We start from the raw sequence: 18,086 nt of genomic DNA, 5'->3' as shown, positions 1-18,086 counted from the left end.
CCCCTGTGTGTAATACACTTTTAACTCTGCCAAGCGTACCCCTTTGGGGTTTTTTTTAGCTTCTGTGAGGAAAAGGCTGACACGCTGCTGTGGATTTTCTACATGATTTGGACAAGAGACAGATATTTTTTCATCATCCTTTGCTCGCAAGTGTTATGATTTGGGGTACTCTTGTGACTGGGAGTTTGAAAAATAGTTTTCTCCCTCATTCTCCTTTTAACATTACTTTTAATATAGTATTAAAAGAAAAAAACAACTTTGAAACAGTATGCAAACTTGGGGTTTCATAAGCCATATCTTCCTGGTCTGTTTGTTTCCCTGCAGCTTTTTATGGTGCAACTGTTCACTTTGTCTTCACCCAAAGACACTTAAGTCCTATTAAAATTCTAGCAGTGGTGCCAAGATGAAGGTTTCCTATTGCTGAGAGGGAAGAGGGTCATAACCTTGTGGAGGGTGGGAAAGAAAGTGGACATAAAGCCCAAGAGACTTGTTGCTTAATGTTCTTTGCCATTTTCTCACCCGCTGACATCTCTAGGGGAGCCTAGACTCCCTTAAGGAGCGTCTCTTGGCCAGTTCTCCTATGAACCAGATCACCTTGCAGCTGCCTTTCGGGTTTGGTGCCTGGCCCTTTTCCTTTTCCCAGTGCTTGCATCGTTCTAGCATCCATGGCACTTCCCTCCAGTTCCTTCTAGAACTGGCCAATTCACCAGGTACTGGAAGGGAAGTCTTCCTGGCAGAGGAAAGGGGCTGGCAAGATGGCCTCTATGAACATTAGCAGCTCACCATGCATTCTAGGGCTATTGGAACCTGGGCTGTATTCTGTAGCAAAAAGGTGGCATTTTGAGGGTCTGTACTGAATTGGTTGCACTTTCAAGTGATGTGTAGTCTTCTAGGAGACAGCAGCAGTTAAGATTGCTTTTGAAAAGTGGAAGGATTTTTCTTTTGTGTTTAACTGGAACTATGATGGTGGTGACGAAGGACGGTCATTGTTTCATAAAGTGGTGGATTTACTGACACGTGTCGAGTGTGTTCTGGTTGGACCTCTAAGAAGTCCCCTGCCTTCCCAAGCAAGTTCCCTTTGCCTGCGTACAGCATAGTCAGGGACCTTAAAAGCAGTGATTCTATGAATTGAGTTTGTCCTGTTGGGAAAAGAGCTGGAATTCTAGGCTTGTTCACTCGGGAGAAACATGCTGGAATTTTTGTTCTGTTGCATGAGAACAGCCCTGAAGAGTTAGACCTGGAGTTAAGACTTCTTTTGGATTCCCTGATGGGCTGAGTAGGTCCTTCTGCTTTCTGCTTCAGCCCTTGTTTCTGGCTGGTGTGCTTCGGTGGAGGCAAATCTTAGGCAGTGGTTAACCAGAAGTTAACCACAAAGGAATCAGCTTGAGTTTGGATGAATCTTGCCTCCTATCCAAGCATCGCCAGATGACTAGAGGTCTAACACATATCCAGGTTTTGAAACCATGGGAAGAAGAACAGTCCTCCCTCCCTCCCTAATGCACTTTGAGAAAATTGAATGCAGTACTTCCTTATCAAAACTGAACCTGTTCTACTGGTTGAGGACCTTTTTTCCTGCATAGTTACCATCAAAACCATCCTGTTTTATATAAATGCCTTCATTTTGTCCAAACAATTATTTGCATACCTGCTCTTAAAGGGTACTGCAAGCTGGTGTATCTTAAGGTGCTCAAGGCTGCAATCCTGTATATTCTTGCCAAGGTGTGAGTCCTGTTGAAGTGAATAAGATTTCAATTCGAGTTTGTGCATATAGGATTGTATTGCGAGTGCATCTTAGTTTTGCTAGTAGGCTAAAATAGAGGGGAGATGGGAGAGGCAAAAGGAAAGCCAAGGATTAAATCTATCCGCGTTGTAGTGAACAAGGGAAGGTTTTGTGATCAGGGCATAAACTTTTCAGGATTTCAGGAGAAGAAGTGATGGGATTTCAAGGCAGGCTTGTGTTTTGATTCTGGCTTTGGGTACTTAAAATATATGGGTTTAAAAATATCTCTCCTGTGCTGCTGTGGACAGATCTTTAAAGTTTCACATATCAGTTCCACTTCAGAGGAATGAGAATTCTTCTGTTTCAAATGTAGATCTTCCTGCCATTGTGTTTCAAAAAAACAAAAGAAAAACCATCGTTCATGAAATCTGGCTAATTCCTATCCATTTTGATTCCTGTCTGACCGCATTTGTGTAAGTGGCCTGCTTACCCTATAAAGGGCAGGACCAGGGAGGCTCTATTCCTCCAGATGTTGTTGAACTGAATCCCCCCAGATCCTGTACACAACCATCTGGAGGGCCATAGGATCCCCATCTCTGTTGCAGAAGGAGGAAGGTGCATAGCAACATGGCCAGCCCTGCCGGGAGAGTGATCCTCCACGACTGTTTTGGAAACGTGTGCTTTTCTCCCCCTTTCTCCATGAGTGCCTCGCCTTTCTTAGAGTTTTCGGGGTGCTGCTTTATGTTCTGACTTGGGGTATATTGAGTATCTTTCCCCATTGGAGATGTCTCTGCTTAAGAGTAGGAAAATCCACAGATATGCGCAGGTTTTCTAAAAGCCCTGCTATGCCTTTTGTAGGGTTTGGCAAGATGCTCTCCTTGGGGCTAGCAGTAAGCTTTGGCTGGCCATCCCTCCCTGGCAGAAGACTGCACTGGTGGCTTCTGAGAGCTTTTCATTTTGTGCCTCGGATGCCGCCGTTCTCCTGCTTTTTTCCAGCTGCAATATCTTCTCCATGAGGAGAAGCCTTCTTTCTGGTGTGTGTGTGTGTGTGTAGACTTACAACTAACAACTGTGTATCTCTAGATCATCCCACCTAAGCATCTGATAAACCTGAGAATATCTTGTCCAGAAGCGTCTCCTCATGTGTTTTCTCGTAAAGTCACAAGTGCTGCAAAAAGAGGCATTTCTGGCAGGAGGAAATGTGGGAAGGGGCTGTCCTCTTCAGCAGGCAGGCTGCGTGGTACATTTGGCCCCCATTTTTGTTACATAAAACCAGCCTTGGAGAAGAAAGCTGGCAAGTTCTGCTCTATATCTGAGAGAAACTTGTCAGCCATGGAAACCTCCTGGTGACGTTGGGCAAGTCAGTTTTAGAGGAAAGCTTGCCAAGAAAAGCAAGTGATAGGTTCACTTTAGGGTTGCCATAAGTCAGGAATGCTTTGAAGGCAAACAACAACAACAAAAGTCTGGTAGTGGGACACAGTTTGGTGTGTGGGAGGCATGCTTTGGCCCAGCTCTTATCTGCAAAATGGATGGTCTGTTGCTCCTCCAATGGTGCTGAGAAATGCAATGCCTAGAAATTCTAGAAACTCCAAAGTCAAGAAACACCTAGGGAGATTTTGCCAGGCCCCATTCCCCACTGACTTGTAGGTCACTTTGGGTTTGTTCCTTAGGACAAGGTCTCAAAGTATGCCCATCTTTTTCCATCGCAGGTACAATATCCCAGTTGCATTTCCTCCTTGGCATTTGCAGCAGAGGGAGCTGCCCTTTCCTAATTCCTCTTTTGGGGCCCATGACTGAATGCCCCTCCAATCTAAGGACAAGGATAGATTGATTGTTTTTCCCTGAGCCCTTGGCAGCCGCTAAGAGCCGCCATCCGGCTTGTGGTTGGCACTCCTTGCTGCTTCCACGTGGCTTTGGCTCTTTTCCAGGGGTGGCATGTTGGCTTTTGGTTCAGGAAACGACTTGCCTTCCTGGGGGCACAGTTGCTTGGTGCTGGGATGGTGGGCGTCCTCATGTGCCTGCAACCCCCCCCCCCCTGTTTTCCTTTGGGTCTTTGGAGAAAGGCCTTTGGGCCGGGAGGGGGGTGTCTTCCCAGCGGTCCTTGTAGCATTGTGCTTCCTCCCCAGAGCAACTGTTCCCTCTTGGAAGGCAGGGAGGGCGGCTGGGTGGGCGCACTGCCCTGCTGGGATGTGTTGAAGTGTAACCTTCTTGTCCAGTTCTTCTCCTCCTTGTTCTGTCTGTAAGATTGATCTGCCATGTCCATTAAACTTTGATATGAACCCCTTTTGCTTCTCTTGCCTGGTTCCTCAGGGGCTCTGCTGTGCATAAAACGTCTTGCATTTTCCCTTTTAGGAATGGTGCACAGGGGTGGGCCTGGCATGGGTCTGGGGTCCAAGGCATGAAAAATACAAAAGGAAACAGCCGGAAGGAAACACACTGGTGGGACTGAGAGAGGGGAAAGCTTTTTAGGTGAAACACTGCAGTACTACCTGTTGAAATGGGTGCCTTTGTTCCCCTGAAGTTTCTGCCAGAGGCATTTAGTCTCATTTTGCCAGGAAGGTTTCTCTGGGGCTGGGGGTCTGACACAAGGCCCCAAAGCCCTACTTTGCCCGAGCTTGAGCCAAGGGCTGGGGGGGTTGTGCCCAGATGACCTTCCGCAGGGATTTAGTGTGGCCCACAGTATCTCTCCCCATCTTGCTCCCTTGCCCAACGGACCACAGCTGGTCACTTTTCGGCTGTGGGTTTGACCTCTCCTGGTGAAGTGCCATATCTGCCTCTTGCAAGACTGGTGTTTCAGGGAAGTTTCTCTTGTGGGAGACTTGGCCCTGACCTGCAGCTTGAGAAGTCCTCCAAGGGAGCAAAGGGAGTGGAGTGTTGGGCAAAGAAAGGCAAACCATACTCAGTCCTGGGTTGGTAGAGACCCCAAGGGCCACCTAGTCCGCCACCTTCTGCCATGCAGAAAAGACACCTGGCTGGCAGGTTTATTGGGCAGGAGTGTTCCCAAAAAGATCTGTCTTGGGCTCAAAGGTGAGCCAGAAGAAGCAGACAGCTTTGGGGGAGAAGTGCCAGACGCGGCAAAATAACCCACTTGGCTTGTTTCTGTTGGACAGGTGGCACACCAATAAATAAGGAATGCCTGCCAGCAGGATTTTATGGGCATGCAGATGGCAGCCAGAAACTGGGTCTGTGGGGCAAAGGGTCAGCTAACACACAACATACACAAACTAGAGAGTTTTCCTTTTTGGAAAGTGCCTCTTTGCTCACAGTGTTCCACCTGGAGCTGGAGGGGGAAAGGAAGAGAAGAAGGACCCTTTTAGAACAAGGGATGCCATTGGGAAGCGCTGCCCATGTTCAGGGGTACTTTGGAGGCCCTCCTGGTGCCCACCAAGGGCCACATTTCTCCTTCTCCTTCATCATGATGGCATGCAGAGGGACCTTGCAGCCCTTGGAGCCTCCCTGGGAGGAGAGGTGGGCAGCAGGGGCTTCCCTGGAGCTGGGCCTCCTTCCTCCAATGCCTATGGGGCGGAGGGGAAGGGAGAGAAGGGGGGATCCCAGGGACCCTCCTCTCTGCCCCATAGGCATCCGAGGAAGATGGCTCTACAAAAGCTCCTGCTGCCTACTGCCGTCTTTCCCTTGGGCTCCAAGGGGCTGCAAGGTCCCTTTGGAGGTGGATGTTCCGGACTGACACAGCCAGCCCTTAGGATCCAAAGGTATGTGGAGTTGGGACTCCTGGGCATGGGCAGAGTGCCCTCTTTGCCAACTCTCTTTCTCTGTCTCTCTGGGTCTTGGACGGGGCTCCAGATCCGCCTGGGCAGGGCAGGGAGCCGGATCTGGGGCGGAGGAGAGAAGGGAGGAGGGAAAGGAGGCATGCAGGCAGGCGGCTTTGGCTAGGTCCTCCAGCCGGGCACAGCATGCCCTGGCCACAGCCTTGCCCTGGGCTCCAAGGGCCCCCGAAGGGGCAGCCTCTCCTCCTGCCCCCGGGACCCTCCTGCTTCCTCTTCCTCCTCTTTGCAGCAGCGTCGCAGGTGAGGAGGCCGGGGGCGGTGGGCATCCCTCGGGGCCCTGGGTCTCTGCCAGCCCTTTGACGAGCGACGGAGGGAGGGTCTGGCCCTTGCCCGGGGAAACGCTGTGCCAGACTGATGCCCACCTTCAGTGGGGAGGATGGGGAGAGCCCCTTCCCCAAGGAAGCTAGCCTCCTGCTGCTTCTTCTCTGTCCTGGGAGAAAGGGAGGCGAGAAGCAAACTCAGTCCCTCCAGACTTGATCAGTCTTCTGAGAAGGTGACAGCAGCCTGGCATGGGACCCCTATTGATGAACCAGCTTAAAAGAAACCCATCGCTAACTTGCCACCTGGAACTACATGGGATTCCACTTTAGAAACAATCCATATCGTTGTTTCTTAAAGGAAACGTATGAATAAGCAAACCTATGAGAAACCGCAGTCTAATAAAGAGATTGCCCCCCACAGAAGACAGCCCCCCCCAGTCTACCCTCTATCTCAAGGCCTGGCCCAGCAAAGAGGGGCTCCTTGGGAAGGTGGGGGTCTCCACAGCAGGGCAAGGGGTGGCTTGGTGGCCCTTCTGCCGGGTCCTGAGTTCCAGTCTTCCTCCTCCTGCCATCCCACCCCAGTCTCTGCCTGGCAGCTCCTCACCAGCCCCCGACTCGCTGGCCTTTGTCTCCACTTTGGATGGGAGCCTCCACGCCATCAGCCGGAAGAGCGGAGAGATCCAATGGACCCTGGAGGAAGGTGAGCCCAGCAAAGGCAGAAAGGCAAGGCTCCCAGGGAGGGGCCTTCCAAGAGCACTGACTCCCAAACTTTGGATGGGGGCCTCCACTGGCCAGGGAGTCCAGGGCACCTGGAGGACCACAGTGGGGGCGACACTGTGCCAGGCTGATGCCCACCTTCACAGGGGAAGGTCACCTTGGGCTCTCTTTGGAGGGCTGCAGCCACAGATCTGCCTCTCCCTCCAGGGAAGGAAGGAAGGAAGGAAGGAAGGAAGGAAGGAAGGAAGGAAGGAAGGAAGGACAGATGCTGCCTCCTCCTCCTCCTCTTCCTCCTGGGCCAAAAAGGGCCAGAAACTATGCCACACACTTTGGGTGCCCATCTGGTTTGAGCAGTATGTCTTGCAGTTTTATTTGGGGGAGGGGGATGCCATACCTGGTGACATGACGGGTTTCTCCCCTTGAACCCACTGCCCCCTCTGCCCTGTCTGTCCTGGGCTCTGAAATGACTCTGAAACGCCTGCCAATGCTCCCCTCTTCCTTCTCTCTCCTTCTCCTTTCAGAACCAGCTCTGCAGGCTCCCATTTACGGAGAAGCCCAGTAAGTGGAAGTTCAGGTTTGGCTCCAAGGAGGGGAGGGCATTCGGACCTAGGGCTGGCACAGGGGGCAAGGCAGGGCGGACTCTAGGCTGGCCAGATGGACGTTCTGGGGATGCCCAGAGCTTCCTGGCTGGGGCCCCACATCCCACCCCACCTGTAACGGTCCTTCTCTCCCTGTCAGGCCAGCCTTCCTGCCGGACCCCAAGGACGGCAGCCTCTACGTTGTGGGGGGCAAGAACAAGGGGGGCCTGATGGTGAGTGAGGGGGGGCACTGGGAGGCAGTGGGAGGCAGCCAGTCCTTGCAGGGACCCTTGGACTCCCTCTTGCAGGCAGCCATTCCCTCCTCGCTCTCTCTCCCCCTTTCTCTCTGCAGAAGTTGCCCTTCACCATCCCAGAGCTGGTACAGTCCTCTCCCTGCCGCAGCTCCGACGGCATCATCTACACAGGTACAAGGCACAAGGCACAAGGCACAAGGCGGGGGTCGTGGCAGTAGAGGGCAGCGGTCAGGCTTTGGGACGAGGAGAGGGGCTCCTTTAGCCCCACAAAGGCCACTTGCGATGCCTCAAGGGCCTCATGTCTGTCTGTCTGTCTATCTATCTATCTATCTATCTATCTATCTGCCTGCTGGAGAAGCACTGTAGATGTATTTTTTCCCTTTTAGAATGGGGAAAGATAAGTCTGACCAAAGTTGGGAAATGCCCCACTGAGGAAGGTGTGATGGGAAAAGGTGGGTGGCTGCCTGGGCACAGACTTTGGGGCAATGCCAAGGCCACTTTCTGAAATGCAAAGCAGCCGATTTCCATTTGAAACTTTAAGAGTGCCTCTGAGTGTGTGCAGAGTGCCTTCCTTTCCCCATTGAGGGGATGAAAGAAGGGCAACAATTTAAGAGGAATGAGAGGTCGGAATCCCAGAACCTTGCATTACCATTTTGAGTTATTGAAAAGTCCCTTTGCTTTCCCAGGGAAGAAGGAGGACACCTGGTTTGTGGTGGATCCGACCTCGGGGCAGAAGCAGACCACGCTGTCGACCGAAGCCTGGGGAGGGCGCCTGGGCCCAAGCACCCCACTGCTCTACATCGGACGCAGCCGTAAGGCCCCCGCTCTTTCCCCACCCCACTTCTGCCATTTTGGGGTGAAGATGCCAGGGATACAGGCACCACTGTCTTTCCCTTCCCAGAGGTTCTCTTGGCCATAATTTCACAGCAGCCTCCTTTGCTTCCAAGGAAACAGAAGGGCTGGGGCCATATAGTCAAGGTGGACTGCCTCTGAACAGGGGTCTCTTTCTCTGCCCCCAGAGTATGTCCTCACCATGTATGACACCAAGTCCCAGGCCCTGTACTGGAACGCTACTTTCCTGGACTATTCGGCTCCCCTCCAGGACCAGAGCTACGATGAGGATTACCGTGAGCAAAGGGGGAGACGCGTGGAGAAGGGGCTTGACCATGGGGCTGGGGCCTAGGGACGTAGGGGGCAAAAGGAGCCATCAGATGCCAGCTTGATGTCAGTTCAGCAGAGTGAGGCGATGGGTGCCTTACATGGCCCTTCTCACAACTGACAATTGGACGTTTTCCAGCAGGCTCACACACCTTACCCAGCGTAAACTGCTTAGGGAGTGTTTAAGTACACTGGTAAGCAGTACTGTATAGAAATGTACTTGCTATTGCTATTGCTAGCAGGCAGGGGTCCTGAAGGGGTTGGCATTGGAACCAAAGTTTATTTATATTATCGTTCTTGCTATTGGTCTTCAATGTATCTCCTGCCTTTCCCCCTAATAATAAGAATAAGAAGAATAATTTGTATCCCGCCTCTCCCTGTTTTGGATCGAGGCGGGTAACAGCAAACCTCAATTGGGACTCAGGAGTTGTTCATTGTTGTGATGCTGCTCTGGTCTGCCAAGAGCAGCTCAGGTTTAGCAAAGCTGCTCTTGGCAGCCTCTTTGCCAGGGCTTTTGTTCTGGAGCCTGGACTATTTTTATTTTATTTATTTATTAGAGTACTTATACCCTGCCCTTCGGCCCTAAAGGCTATCTGATCAGAATAACCCTCTTATCTCTCTCCCCTGGTACAGCCATGGCCCACCTGGCCTCCAGTGGGGAGGGTCTGCTGGTGACAGTGGGCAAGGCGAGCGGAGAGGTGCTGTGGATGCAGGACTATGGCTCCCCCGTGGTGGGGGTCTACACCTGGTACCAGGACAGCCTCCGCCGGATCCCCCACCTCAATGTCGCCAGCGAGAGCCTGCGCTACCTCATCCTGCGCTCCCACAATATCCACCTCCTCCATTGGCACTACCACTCCACCAAGGACTTCACTGCCAAGACCCGGTTGCTGTGGGTATACCTGTGGGGTAGGGAAGGGGGCAAATAGGCCACTTTGCATGTTCAGGCAAGGTTGCCTTTTTAAATAGCTTACTGGGAACTAACTGGTACCCCCACCCCGACCATCACCAATTCCCTCCCGTGCTCTTTTCCAGGCCAACACTCTACGTGGGAAAATCCTCTATGGGCTTCTATGCTTTGACCTCCCTGGTCCATGAGGGTGTAACTCTTGTGGTGAGTGCCCACATCTTCCCTGGGGAGGGGCAATGGGCCAGTTAGGGTGGAAGAGGACCAGAAGCACCCACCGGGCTGCTTGTGCCTCCCACTCCAGCCCCAAGGGGTCACTTTGGCACGGATGGATGGACCCACCACCCAAGACGTGACGCTGCAGAAGTCTGGCGAGTGTGAAATCACGCCCAGCACGGAGGTCAAGTACCCGCAGGGCAGCATCCCTGTTCCCCACAGCCAGTGGGTCCTGATAGGTGAGTCCCCCTGATGCTCCTCATGCTCCCTGGCCCTCCCTGGCTGCACACAGAGCAAAGTGTCTGCTTGGTGGGCTAGGGTTTTACTTGCAGGGAGATTTCAGACTGAGTGCCCAGCATGCCCTCCACAGGGGGCTGAGGGCCTCTTCCTTCTCTGTCTTTCCTTCTCCCCCAGGACACCATGAGCTGCCCCCTGTGGTCCACACCACCATGTTGAGGGCCTTTCCGCAGCCCCTGCGCAGGAGCACCGAGACAGCTGCGCCTGCCAACTCCCTCTTTGATGATGTAAGTGGAGGGTCAGGAACTCCAGAACCAACTTGTGGGGCAGAGTCAGGGGCTCTGGGGCCAAATCTAGCCCAGTCTGGGCTTCAGGCCATGGCCATTTCCCCCCATGGATACCCTTCTCCATGACTGTCATTTGTTGCTTCTTCTGCAAAACCACACAACAACATAAAGCCATGGATAAAACCAGAATGCACCCCGTTGCTCATAAATAATCACAAGCATATGCATAGACACACACAGAGACATTCAATAATAAATACAAATTGAAGTGGAAATTAAATGTTTTGGTTGCTAACAAGTGAACCACAAATCCTTCTCCCTGCCATCAATGCCACCAGCCCATGGCACCCAGAGAAGTAAGGAAAGGGTCCAGGTTTAGGCCGCCTGCTCAACCCCAGCAGCCCCTTGCTCCACTGATGCCCCCTTGTGTATGTTTCAGCTCCTGCCCCCTCGCAGCGGCCTGGAGGAACCTGCCAGGAATGGCGGTCAGTACCGTGAACATCTCTCCCCGGAGACGGAGCAGACGGAAGTCCACCAGGAGTTTGGCAGCTGGGAGCCGGTGGCAGCTGGCGTTGTGGCTGTGCTTTGGGGCGGGGGGCTCCTCTTCTTTGTGCTCTGGGTGGGTGACCTTTGTGGCCCTTCGCTGGCGTCTTTTGAGGGCCGCTGCTGTGGGGAGGCCTGGTGCTCCCAGAGAAAAACCACCCTGCATCCCCCTTCTGCTCCATGGGGACGGGGGTCCTCCAAATCACGTCTTTTGAAAAGGGGGCTTCATTAGGCCAAGTAATGTCTTTTGGAAGGGGAGCCACTCCTCACGCTTTGCTGGGCCAGGGGAAGATGGCAGAAAGCTCTCTGATGAAGCTGAGGACCACTCCTCCTCACTCTTCTCTTTCCTCCTTCCCCCCCAACTCCAAAAATTGCAGCAGCAGAACCGGAAGCAGCAGCAACAGCTGGAGCAACAGCTGGAGGAGAGGCTGCAGCTCTTCCAGCAACAAGGAATGGCATGGTCCCCTCCTGGCCGCCACTCTGGAGACCCCCTGCCTTCAGCAACTCCGGGGAGTCCCCCCAAGTTGGCAGATCTGGGACCCTCCTCTTCCTCTGAAATGGCCAACAGGGGTTTGGGTCAGAGTCCTCCCAGGGGAAGCATTGGTCCAGGTTGGTGTGGACCCACTGGGGCACCTCTCTGCAATTTTGGGGTTGTGGGGTGACCAGATGTCATAACTGCAAAGGACGACGAAGCACTGCAAAATGGTGGAGAACCAAGAAAAATGCAGGACATGACAAAATGAAAGCTAAAAACTCTCATATAGACATCCTTCGTAGTCATGCTCCAAATGGAGGACATTTTGAAGTTGAGAAGGTTGAAATGGAGAACATGTCCTGGAAAAGGAGGCCCATGTCTGGTGACCCTACCCATCTCTGCTTCCCATCTCCCTCTGTTTCTTCCCGGCAGGAGCTGACCCAGAGGTCATGGTGGTGGGCAAGATCTCTTTCAGCCCCAGAGAAGTCCTGGGTCATGGGACAGGAGGCACTTTTGTGTTCAGGTGAGCAGCAGTGGGGCTGGAGGGGTCTCGCTCCATGGATGAGCCCACTCCAACCCTAATCCCAACCGTAACCCTAGCCCTGCCCTGGGAGGGGGCTTCCCTTTGCTCTCCTCGGTCCAAGTTTTAACACAAGGGAACCCCATCCATCCCTACAGAGGGTCCAGCACCTTGGGCAGCTAAATTGAAGCCTAAATCTGAACCTGGCTTCACTGTCCCATTTCCATGGTAGACAGCAGACCCCATTGGCAGTGGGGCTTTTGGGGTGGGAGGAAGAGCCCAAGAGAGACAGCGTGGTATAGAGGTCTGAATGTTAAACTATGACTCTGGGAGACCAGGGTTTGAATTCTGGCTCAGCCCTAAAATCCTGCCAAGCAAAGTTGTAATAGGGTTGCCATAAGTCAGAAATAAGTTAAAGGCAAACAACACAAACACACATTGAAATATGTATACCTTGCCCTATCTGAGAAGATCTTGGGGCAGAATAAAACCAGCATAAACAAATTAAAGCCATAGAAATAATTTGAATAGAGACTGAACATATAATCAAGCAGATTAGAAAAGTTTCTTTTTTTCTATCAGTGGTTAAAGTCATGAACAGTTGACCGAAGGGAGCTGGGCAAGGGCAGGGGAGTCTGGCGGAGGGATTTGGGGCCTGGCATGAAGGAAGGGGAGTGGTGGGAGTCCCTCTGGCTGGGATGGCAGACCTCTCCCCTGACCCACACACAGGGGCCACTTTGATGGACGGACGGTGGCGGTCAAGCGCCTGCTGCCCGAGTGTGTCCACCTTGTGGACCGAGAGGTGCAGCTGCTGCGGGAGTCGGACGAACACCCGAACGTGGTCCGCTATTTCTGCACGGAGGCCGACCAGCAATTCCGCTACATCGCCATCGAACTCTGCTCCGCCACTTTGCAGCAGGTGAGTGGATGGGGTTGGCTGGCTGTTTGGGGGGCCTGGGGAGGAGATGGGGGCAAGGCATCATGCGCCTCCTGCAACAAGCAAGGAAGGGATTGGGGGCATAGATACATGCACTGTTCCTCTGGGTGCTCCTGCCCCACATGGGATGGGACCCAGGCATCTAGGGAAGTCCCCTCTTCTCTGGTATTGGGGCAGTAGAGGCCGGGATGAAGTGCCGGGTGCCCAGCCCCATTTCAGGAATGGGGCAGTGGGGCTATCCCCTCTTGGCCATGGAAACCCACTGGGCTGCTTTCGGCATTCCACAGTCTCTGAGCCTCAGAGGATGGCAAAGGGAAACCCTCTCTGAACAAATCTTGCCAAGAGAACCCAGCGACAGAGTCCCTTTAGGATTGCCATAAGTCAAAAATGACTTGAAGGCACACAGCAACAATATAATTTCTTTGACTCTAAGTCTGGATATTAAGACTGAAAATAAACATTGATTCAATCAATTAAAAGAGGGATTGCTGTTGTTATTTAAAATTCTCCAGTTGTGGGGATTCCCTTAGAAACACAACTGGGCTTTTGCAATCTTCATTCCCTTGAGCATTTTAACATTGTTTTTAAAAGAAAAAAAAAAATTCTCCTCCTCTCATCCTGCTTTGTTTTTCTGCCCACCTCTAGTATGTGGAGACCCCAGACTTCACCCGGCGGCAGCACCTGGATCCGGTCACTGCACTTTACCAGACCATGTCTGGCCTGGCTCACTTGCATTCCCTCCGCATCGGTGAGCAGCCAGCCTTGGACTCATTGGACTCTTGCAGTTCTGCTGGACGTTATTTGTGCATCTAAGCTAGCTCCAACTTATGGCAGCCCTCTCCTAGCATTGTCTTGGCAAGAATAGGGTCCAAATCCTTGGAAACCCCTAGATGAGTTTTGCCAAGGCACTCTGTTTCTCTGCCTCACAGGAAGCCCAGGTGGCCTTCCTTGGTGCGTTAAGGGAGTGCAAATGACTTTTTCATTGGATGCCAGTTTGCAGCAAATGCTGTAAGCTGAGAAGAAAAGGGGGGAAAGTGGGAGAAGGAGAGAGAAACTGGGGCATTTTTAAAGCAGCTCAAAAAGTGGGATGGCAGAGGATCAATCAGGACTGTCTGTGCCAAGTCAGGACAGTTGGAGGGCATGGTCTTCCCTAAGGTCTCCCTCCCAAGGACTGAACAGGCCTGACCCTGCTTAGCTTCCAGAATCACCCAGGACCTGGTGTTCCATATCCAAAATTTTATTAAACACTATGCACTTGCGCTCTCTCTTCGCTCTTTCTCTTTCTTATACTTCCAGTCCACCGTGATCTGAAGCCCTGCAACATCCTAATCTCGGCCCCCAACAGCCGTGGCCAGATCCGTGCGGTCATCTCGGACTTCGGCCTCTGCAAGAAGCTGCAGGGGGAACGCCGGAGCTTCAGCCTCCGCTCCGGCATTCCTGGCACGGAGGGATGGATTGCACCAGAGGTGCTGAGAGAGGACCCCACAGAGAACCCCGTGAGTCTGGATCCGGCTTTTTGGTGGAAGGACAGTGAAGCCATGATGGGGGACTTCTTGGGGGGTTCTCTGGTTGCCCCACTGAGTGCAGGAAGCTCCCCCACCATCTCCCCCAAGACATGGGAAAGAACAAGGGTGGGAGACGCCATGCCAAATCTTATTCCAAGCCAGAAGAACTCCAGTTCCAAAGGAGGAAAAGGGACCAAAAAGACCCTCAGCTTTTATCTTAACATCCCTACTACCTACACCTTAGAAGAGAAACTGCATCCTTTTCCAAATGGTGAAAACATTTATAGGCGAACTGGGAAATGAGGAAAAGACGATGGCTTAGAGATAGAGGGGATCTGACTCCCAAGGGCCAGACGGGGGACTGGCAGGGCTCGATTCAGGCATAGGTCTGAGGTTCCCCATTCCTGGGATAGAGACAATGGGTCAGGGCCATGGAGAGCAAAATGGAGGAGAAAGCATTTTCCCCAAACCCTGGCTTGTCTCTGGCAGACATGCGCAGTGGACATCTTCTCCGCCGGCTGTGTCTTTTACTATGTTGTGTCCAGTGGGCAGCATCCCTTTGGCGAAAGCTTCCGACGCCAGGCCAACATCCTTGCTGGGACCTACAAGCTGGAGTGGTTGCAGCAGGAGACCAACGGTGAGGACTTGGGGGGGGGCATTCTTGCCACACAGGGCCCCACTTGCAATGAGGATATCTGCTAATGGAGAGGAGTATCCTGGGCAGCGCATGTGTCTTCTGTAGCTTCGAGGGGACTGGAGTTCCACCTTCCATGCCAAACATCTTGGAGACAGATGAGAGGTAGAGCAGGGCTGGGTGACCTTTGGCCCTCTAGATATGGTTGGACTGCAATTCCCATCAATGGTAGCCAGCAGAATAGGGATTATGAGAGCCACAACTAGATTTGGGAGGCCACAAGTGGTCCACTGTAGGCTCAGAGATTGAATTATGCTCCCCCCTACCCCCAGCTCAAGGATTGCCCCCTTTGCTATTTGGATTCGGCGCTGGCCTTAAGTAAACCACATTTTCTCAGCCGTCATCCTCCTGTGGTTCAGCACTACGGGTCTGATAATACTGCTGGCCTACTTTGCAGGGACATCGTAAGAGACAATGAAGAACTTGTGTGAAAGGTTTTGAAACGCAACCTGCTGGCCATAACCCCGCTCTTTATGCTTCCTCTGTGTGCCACTCCAGACAACATTGTTGGACGGGAGTTGATAGAAGCCATGATCAGTGGGGACCCCCACTTGCGCCCCTCGGCCGCACAGGTCCTCATGCACCCCTTCTTCTGGAACCATGAGAAGCAGCTGCAGTTCTTCCAGGTGAGGCCCCTAAAAACAAGAGGCATTCTCCTGAACCTGTATGGATCAAGGGGCATACTGCTGGCGACACAGTTCCTGATATTTATCTATGAACAGGGATGCGTTCCTCTCGGTCCATCTCTGACCGAAAAGCATTCTGCCATTCACATGCATTCTACTGCACATTCCCCTATTCTATCAGTGGATTAGGATGCATTCCCCTTTGTCTCTCTGTCTTAAAATGCATGTGTTTTGGTATTTCTCGATGAATTCAGAGCTGTTGTTCTCCTCCGGTTCTAGGACGTCAGCGACCGCATTGAGAAAGAGCCAGCGGAGGGTCCCATCATCAGTGCCCTGGAGGCTGGGAGCCATGCTGTGGTGAGGGGCAACTGGCGGGCCCACATCTCCATCCCACTGCAGACAGGTAAAGGCCTTGGTAACCCCAGCACTGCCAGGGCAACTGCAGCCCACTCCCCAAAACTCACCAGGGATCTTTCCCTTCTTTTTCTGCTCCTCCACAGACCTCCGTAGGTTCCGGACGTACAAAGGCAGCTCCATGCGTGACCTCCTTCGGGCCATGAGGAACAAGGTAGTCTTGCAGCCCTTGATGGTGGCACTGGATAAATAGATGGAGGATGGGGCTAGTGGTCAGGATGGCTATTGTAAGTTGGTAGCCAAGGCCATACATGGAGCCATCCACATGGTTACTGTGTGACCAGAATGCTGGACTGGCCAAGACTTTGACTTCATCCAGCCTTTGATTTCTGGACTTAGACAATTTGGACATTGTGTCTGTCTTTCTTCCTATGTAATCCTTCCCCGCCTCTTGTGTCCTCTTTTCCTGACTTTGGACATGCTGCCTTCTAGCCATGATGGTCCTGTGCCATTGCTAGGGACCCTGGTGCCTGCCCAGCATTTAGTGATTAAAAGCCCCATGTTCCCCAAACATCCATAGGTAATGGTGGTTTAGTCCCATGGAAACTTGTGGTTGTTGCCGTGCACCTCCAAGTCATTTCTGACTCTATCGCATGGTTTTCTTGGCAGAAATTGTTCAGAGGTTTGCCCTTGTCTTCTTCTAAGGCTGAGAATGGGACTTGCCCAGGGTCACCCAATGAGTTTCTATGGCTAAGCGGAGATTCGAACCCTGGTCTCCCAGAGTCCTTGTCCAGAGAATTTGACAGGCTGGGGAGTCAGGGGGACTTTGTCTGCACCTTCTTCTGTGCTGGAAAAGCAAAGTTTTCAACAGAATTCCTTTTTCTCTTTCCAGAAACATCACTACCATGAGCTGCCTGCAAATGTGCAAGAGACCCTGGGACAAGTCCCGCACGAATTTGTCCAGTATTTCACAAGCCGCTTCCCGCGCTTGCTACTGCACACTCATCAGGCCTTGCGCATGTGTGCCAAGGAAGGGCCACTGCGGAGGTATTACTGCCAGACGCCATGAGGATCTTGGACCGAGAAGGGGTCACTGGGCTGAGACAAAGTAGCCGGACTCTCAGAGGGAGCAGGAAGGCTAGGAAGAGCATTTGTATGGACTCCTTTGGTGTGTGGTGGCTGCTTCCCTCAACACAAACACACCCTGCCAGGTCAGGCCGATTGTGAACGATTCTTCTGGGACAAAATTCTGCTCCTGGTGGTATGTGGACTTTCTCTGGAAGCCAAAATGATTAAACTGAGGACATATCACAAGTGGACATAATACACTGGAAAAGGTATCTTGGGAAAGTGGATGGCCCGGGCCACAGGTGGATCAATTCCATCAGGGAAGCTACAGATATTGCCCTGGATTTGCAAGGCTTGGGCAGAGCAATTTCAAACAGGATTTCTTGTGCTGAGAAGGCAGCAGGAAAAGAGGAAGACCATCTTGCACTTGCAAGACCTGAGCAGGGCTGTTAAAAACAAGGCCTCTCTCATTTGTACTGTTGCCATCAATCAAAGTTAACCTGGCGATAGGTGATACACAGGGGAGAGCACAGAGCAGGGCTTATTCGTTTCACCTGAGCAAACTGTGTGTCATTCCTGGAAGGAGAACTTGCATTGCCTTCCCTTCACATCCAATCCCAGAGAGACTGCGCTGGCCACAGGTGTCACGCCTTGGGCAAACATGGGCTGAGTCTGCCCTAAAGACCTGTGCCTTTCCCACAGGTATGTATGCATGCCCCATGGAACAGGGGCACTGCAGCCTTCTGCTGTGCATGAGACTCACATCCCTCAATCGAGGGGCTCTGCTCAAACCCACCCTGTAAAACTCAGCCCCTTGGACCCATGGACTGACCGGCCTTAAGGCTTCTCTGCGCATGTGCAAGAGAGCTACCTCCACCTGCCCCGCTGAGCAGAACAAAGGCAATGCCTTCTTCCTAAACAAATGACAAATACCTGGCAGCTTATGTGCAAACAGGGAGTTGATCTTGCTGGGCCATGATTCAGAAGGTTTGGGTGCTGCTTCTTTTATAGTACGTACTGTAAATAAAGAACCTTTTTTTTAAAAAAGAAAAGTATATGGATCTGTAAGAGAAGGGAAATAGTTATCCCATCAGCAGTTTAGCTGGATTACGCTAAACTAAACTGGATTATGCTAAACAGATCTAGAAATGGAGCTTCCAGGATGACCCTCCCCACGCACTTTTACTTTCTTTCCTGTATTAGTTTGTTTCCAGTGACCCAAGACAGAATCCCTCCCATGAAACA

General features: G+C 52.2%; 1 protein-coding gene across 1 annotated transcript; it reads left to right on the top strand.

Annotated features, from left to right (window-relative positions):
* The first annotated feature begins 5,631 nt into the window (after positions 1–5,631).
* Positions 5,632–17,927, top strand: ERN2 (endoplasmic reticulum to nucleus signaling 2). The gene is given in 22 exon segments (XM_042437724.1): positions 5,632–5,745; positions 6,348–6,465; positions 7,004–7,040; positions 7,221–7,293; positions 7,413–7,485; positions 8,001–8,126; positions 8,334–8,441; positions 9,106–9,364; positions 9,508–9,586; positions 9,684–9,834; positions 10,010–10,119; positions 10,559–10,884; positions 10,886–11,271; positions 11,570–11,660; positions 12,387–12,576; positions 13,240–13,342; positions 13,891–14,090; positions 14,589–14,736; positions 15,292–15,419; positions 15,699–15,822; positions 15,920–15,987; positions 16,666–17,927. Coding segments are annotated over 22 exon segments (3,189 nt in total). The 3' UTR covers positions 16,843–17,927.
* The last annotated feature ends 159 nt before the right edge of the window (positions 17,928–18,086 follow it).

This window comes from Sceloporus undulatus, chromosome 8, assembly GCF_019175285.1.
Source record: "Sceloporus undulatus isolate JIND9_A2432 ecotype Alabama chromosome 8, SceUnd_v1.1, whole genome shotgun sequence".
In the NCBI taxonomy this organism is placed as follows: domain Eukaryota; kingdom Metazoa; phylum Chordata; class Lepidosauria; order Squamata; family Phrynosomatidae; genus Sceloporus; species Sceloporus undulatus.
The sequence above is the reverse complement of the archived record's forward strand: the minus strand, read 5'-3'. Positions and strand labels throughout refer to the sequence as shown.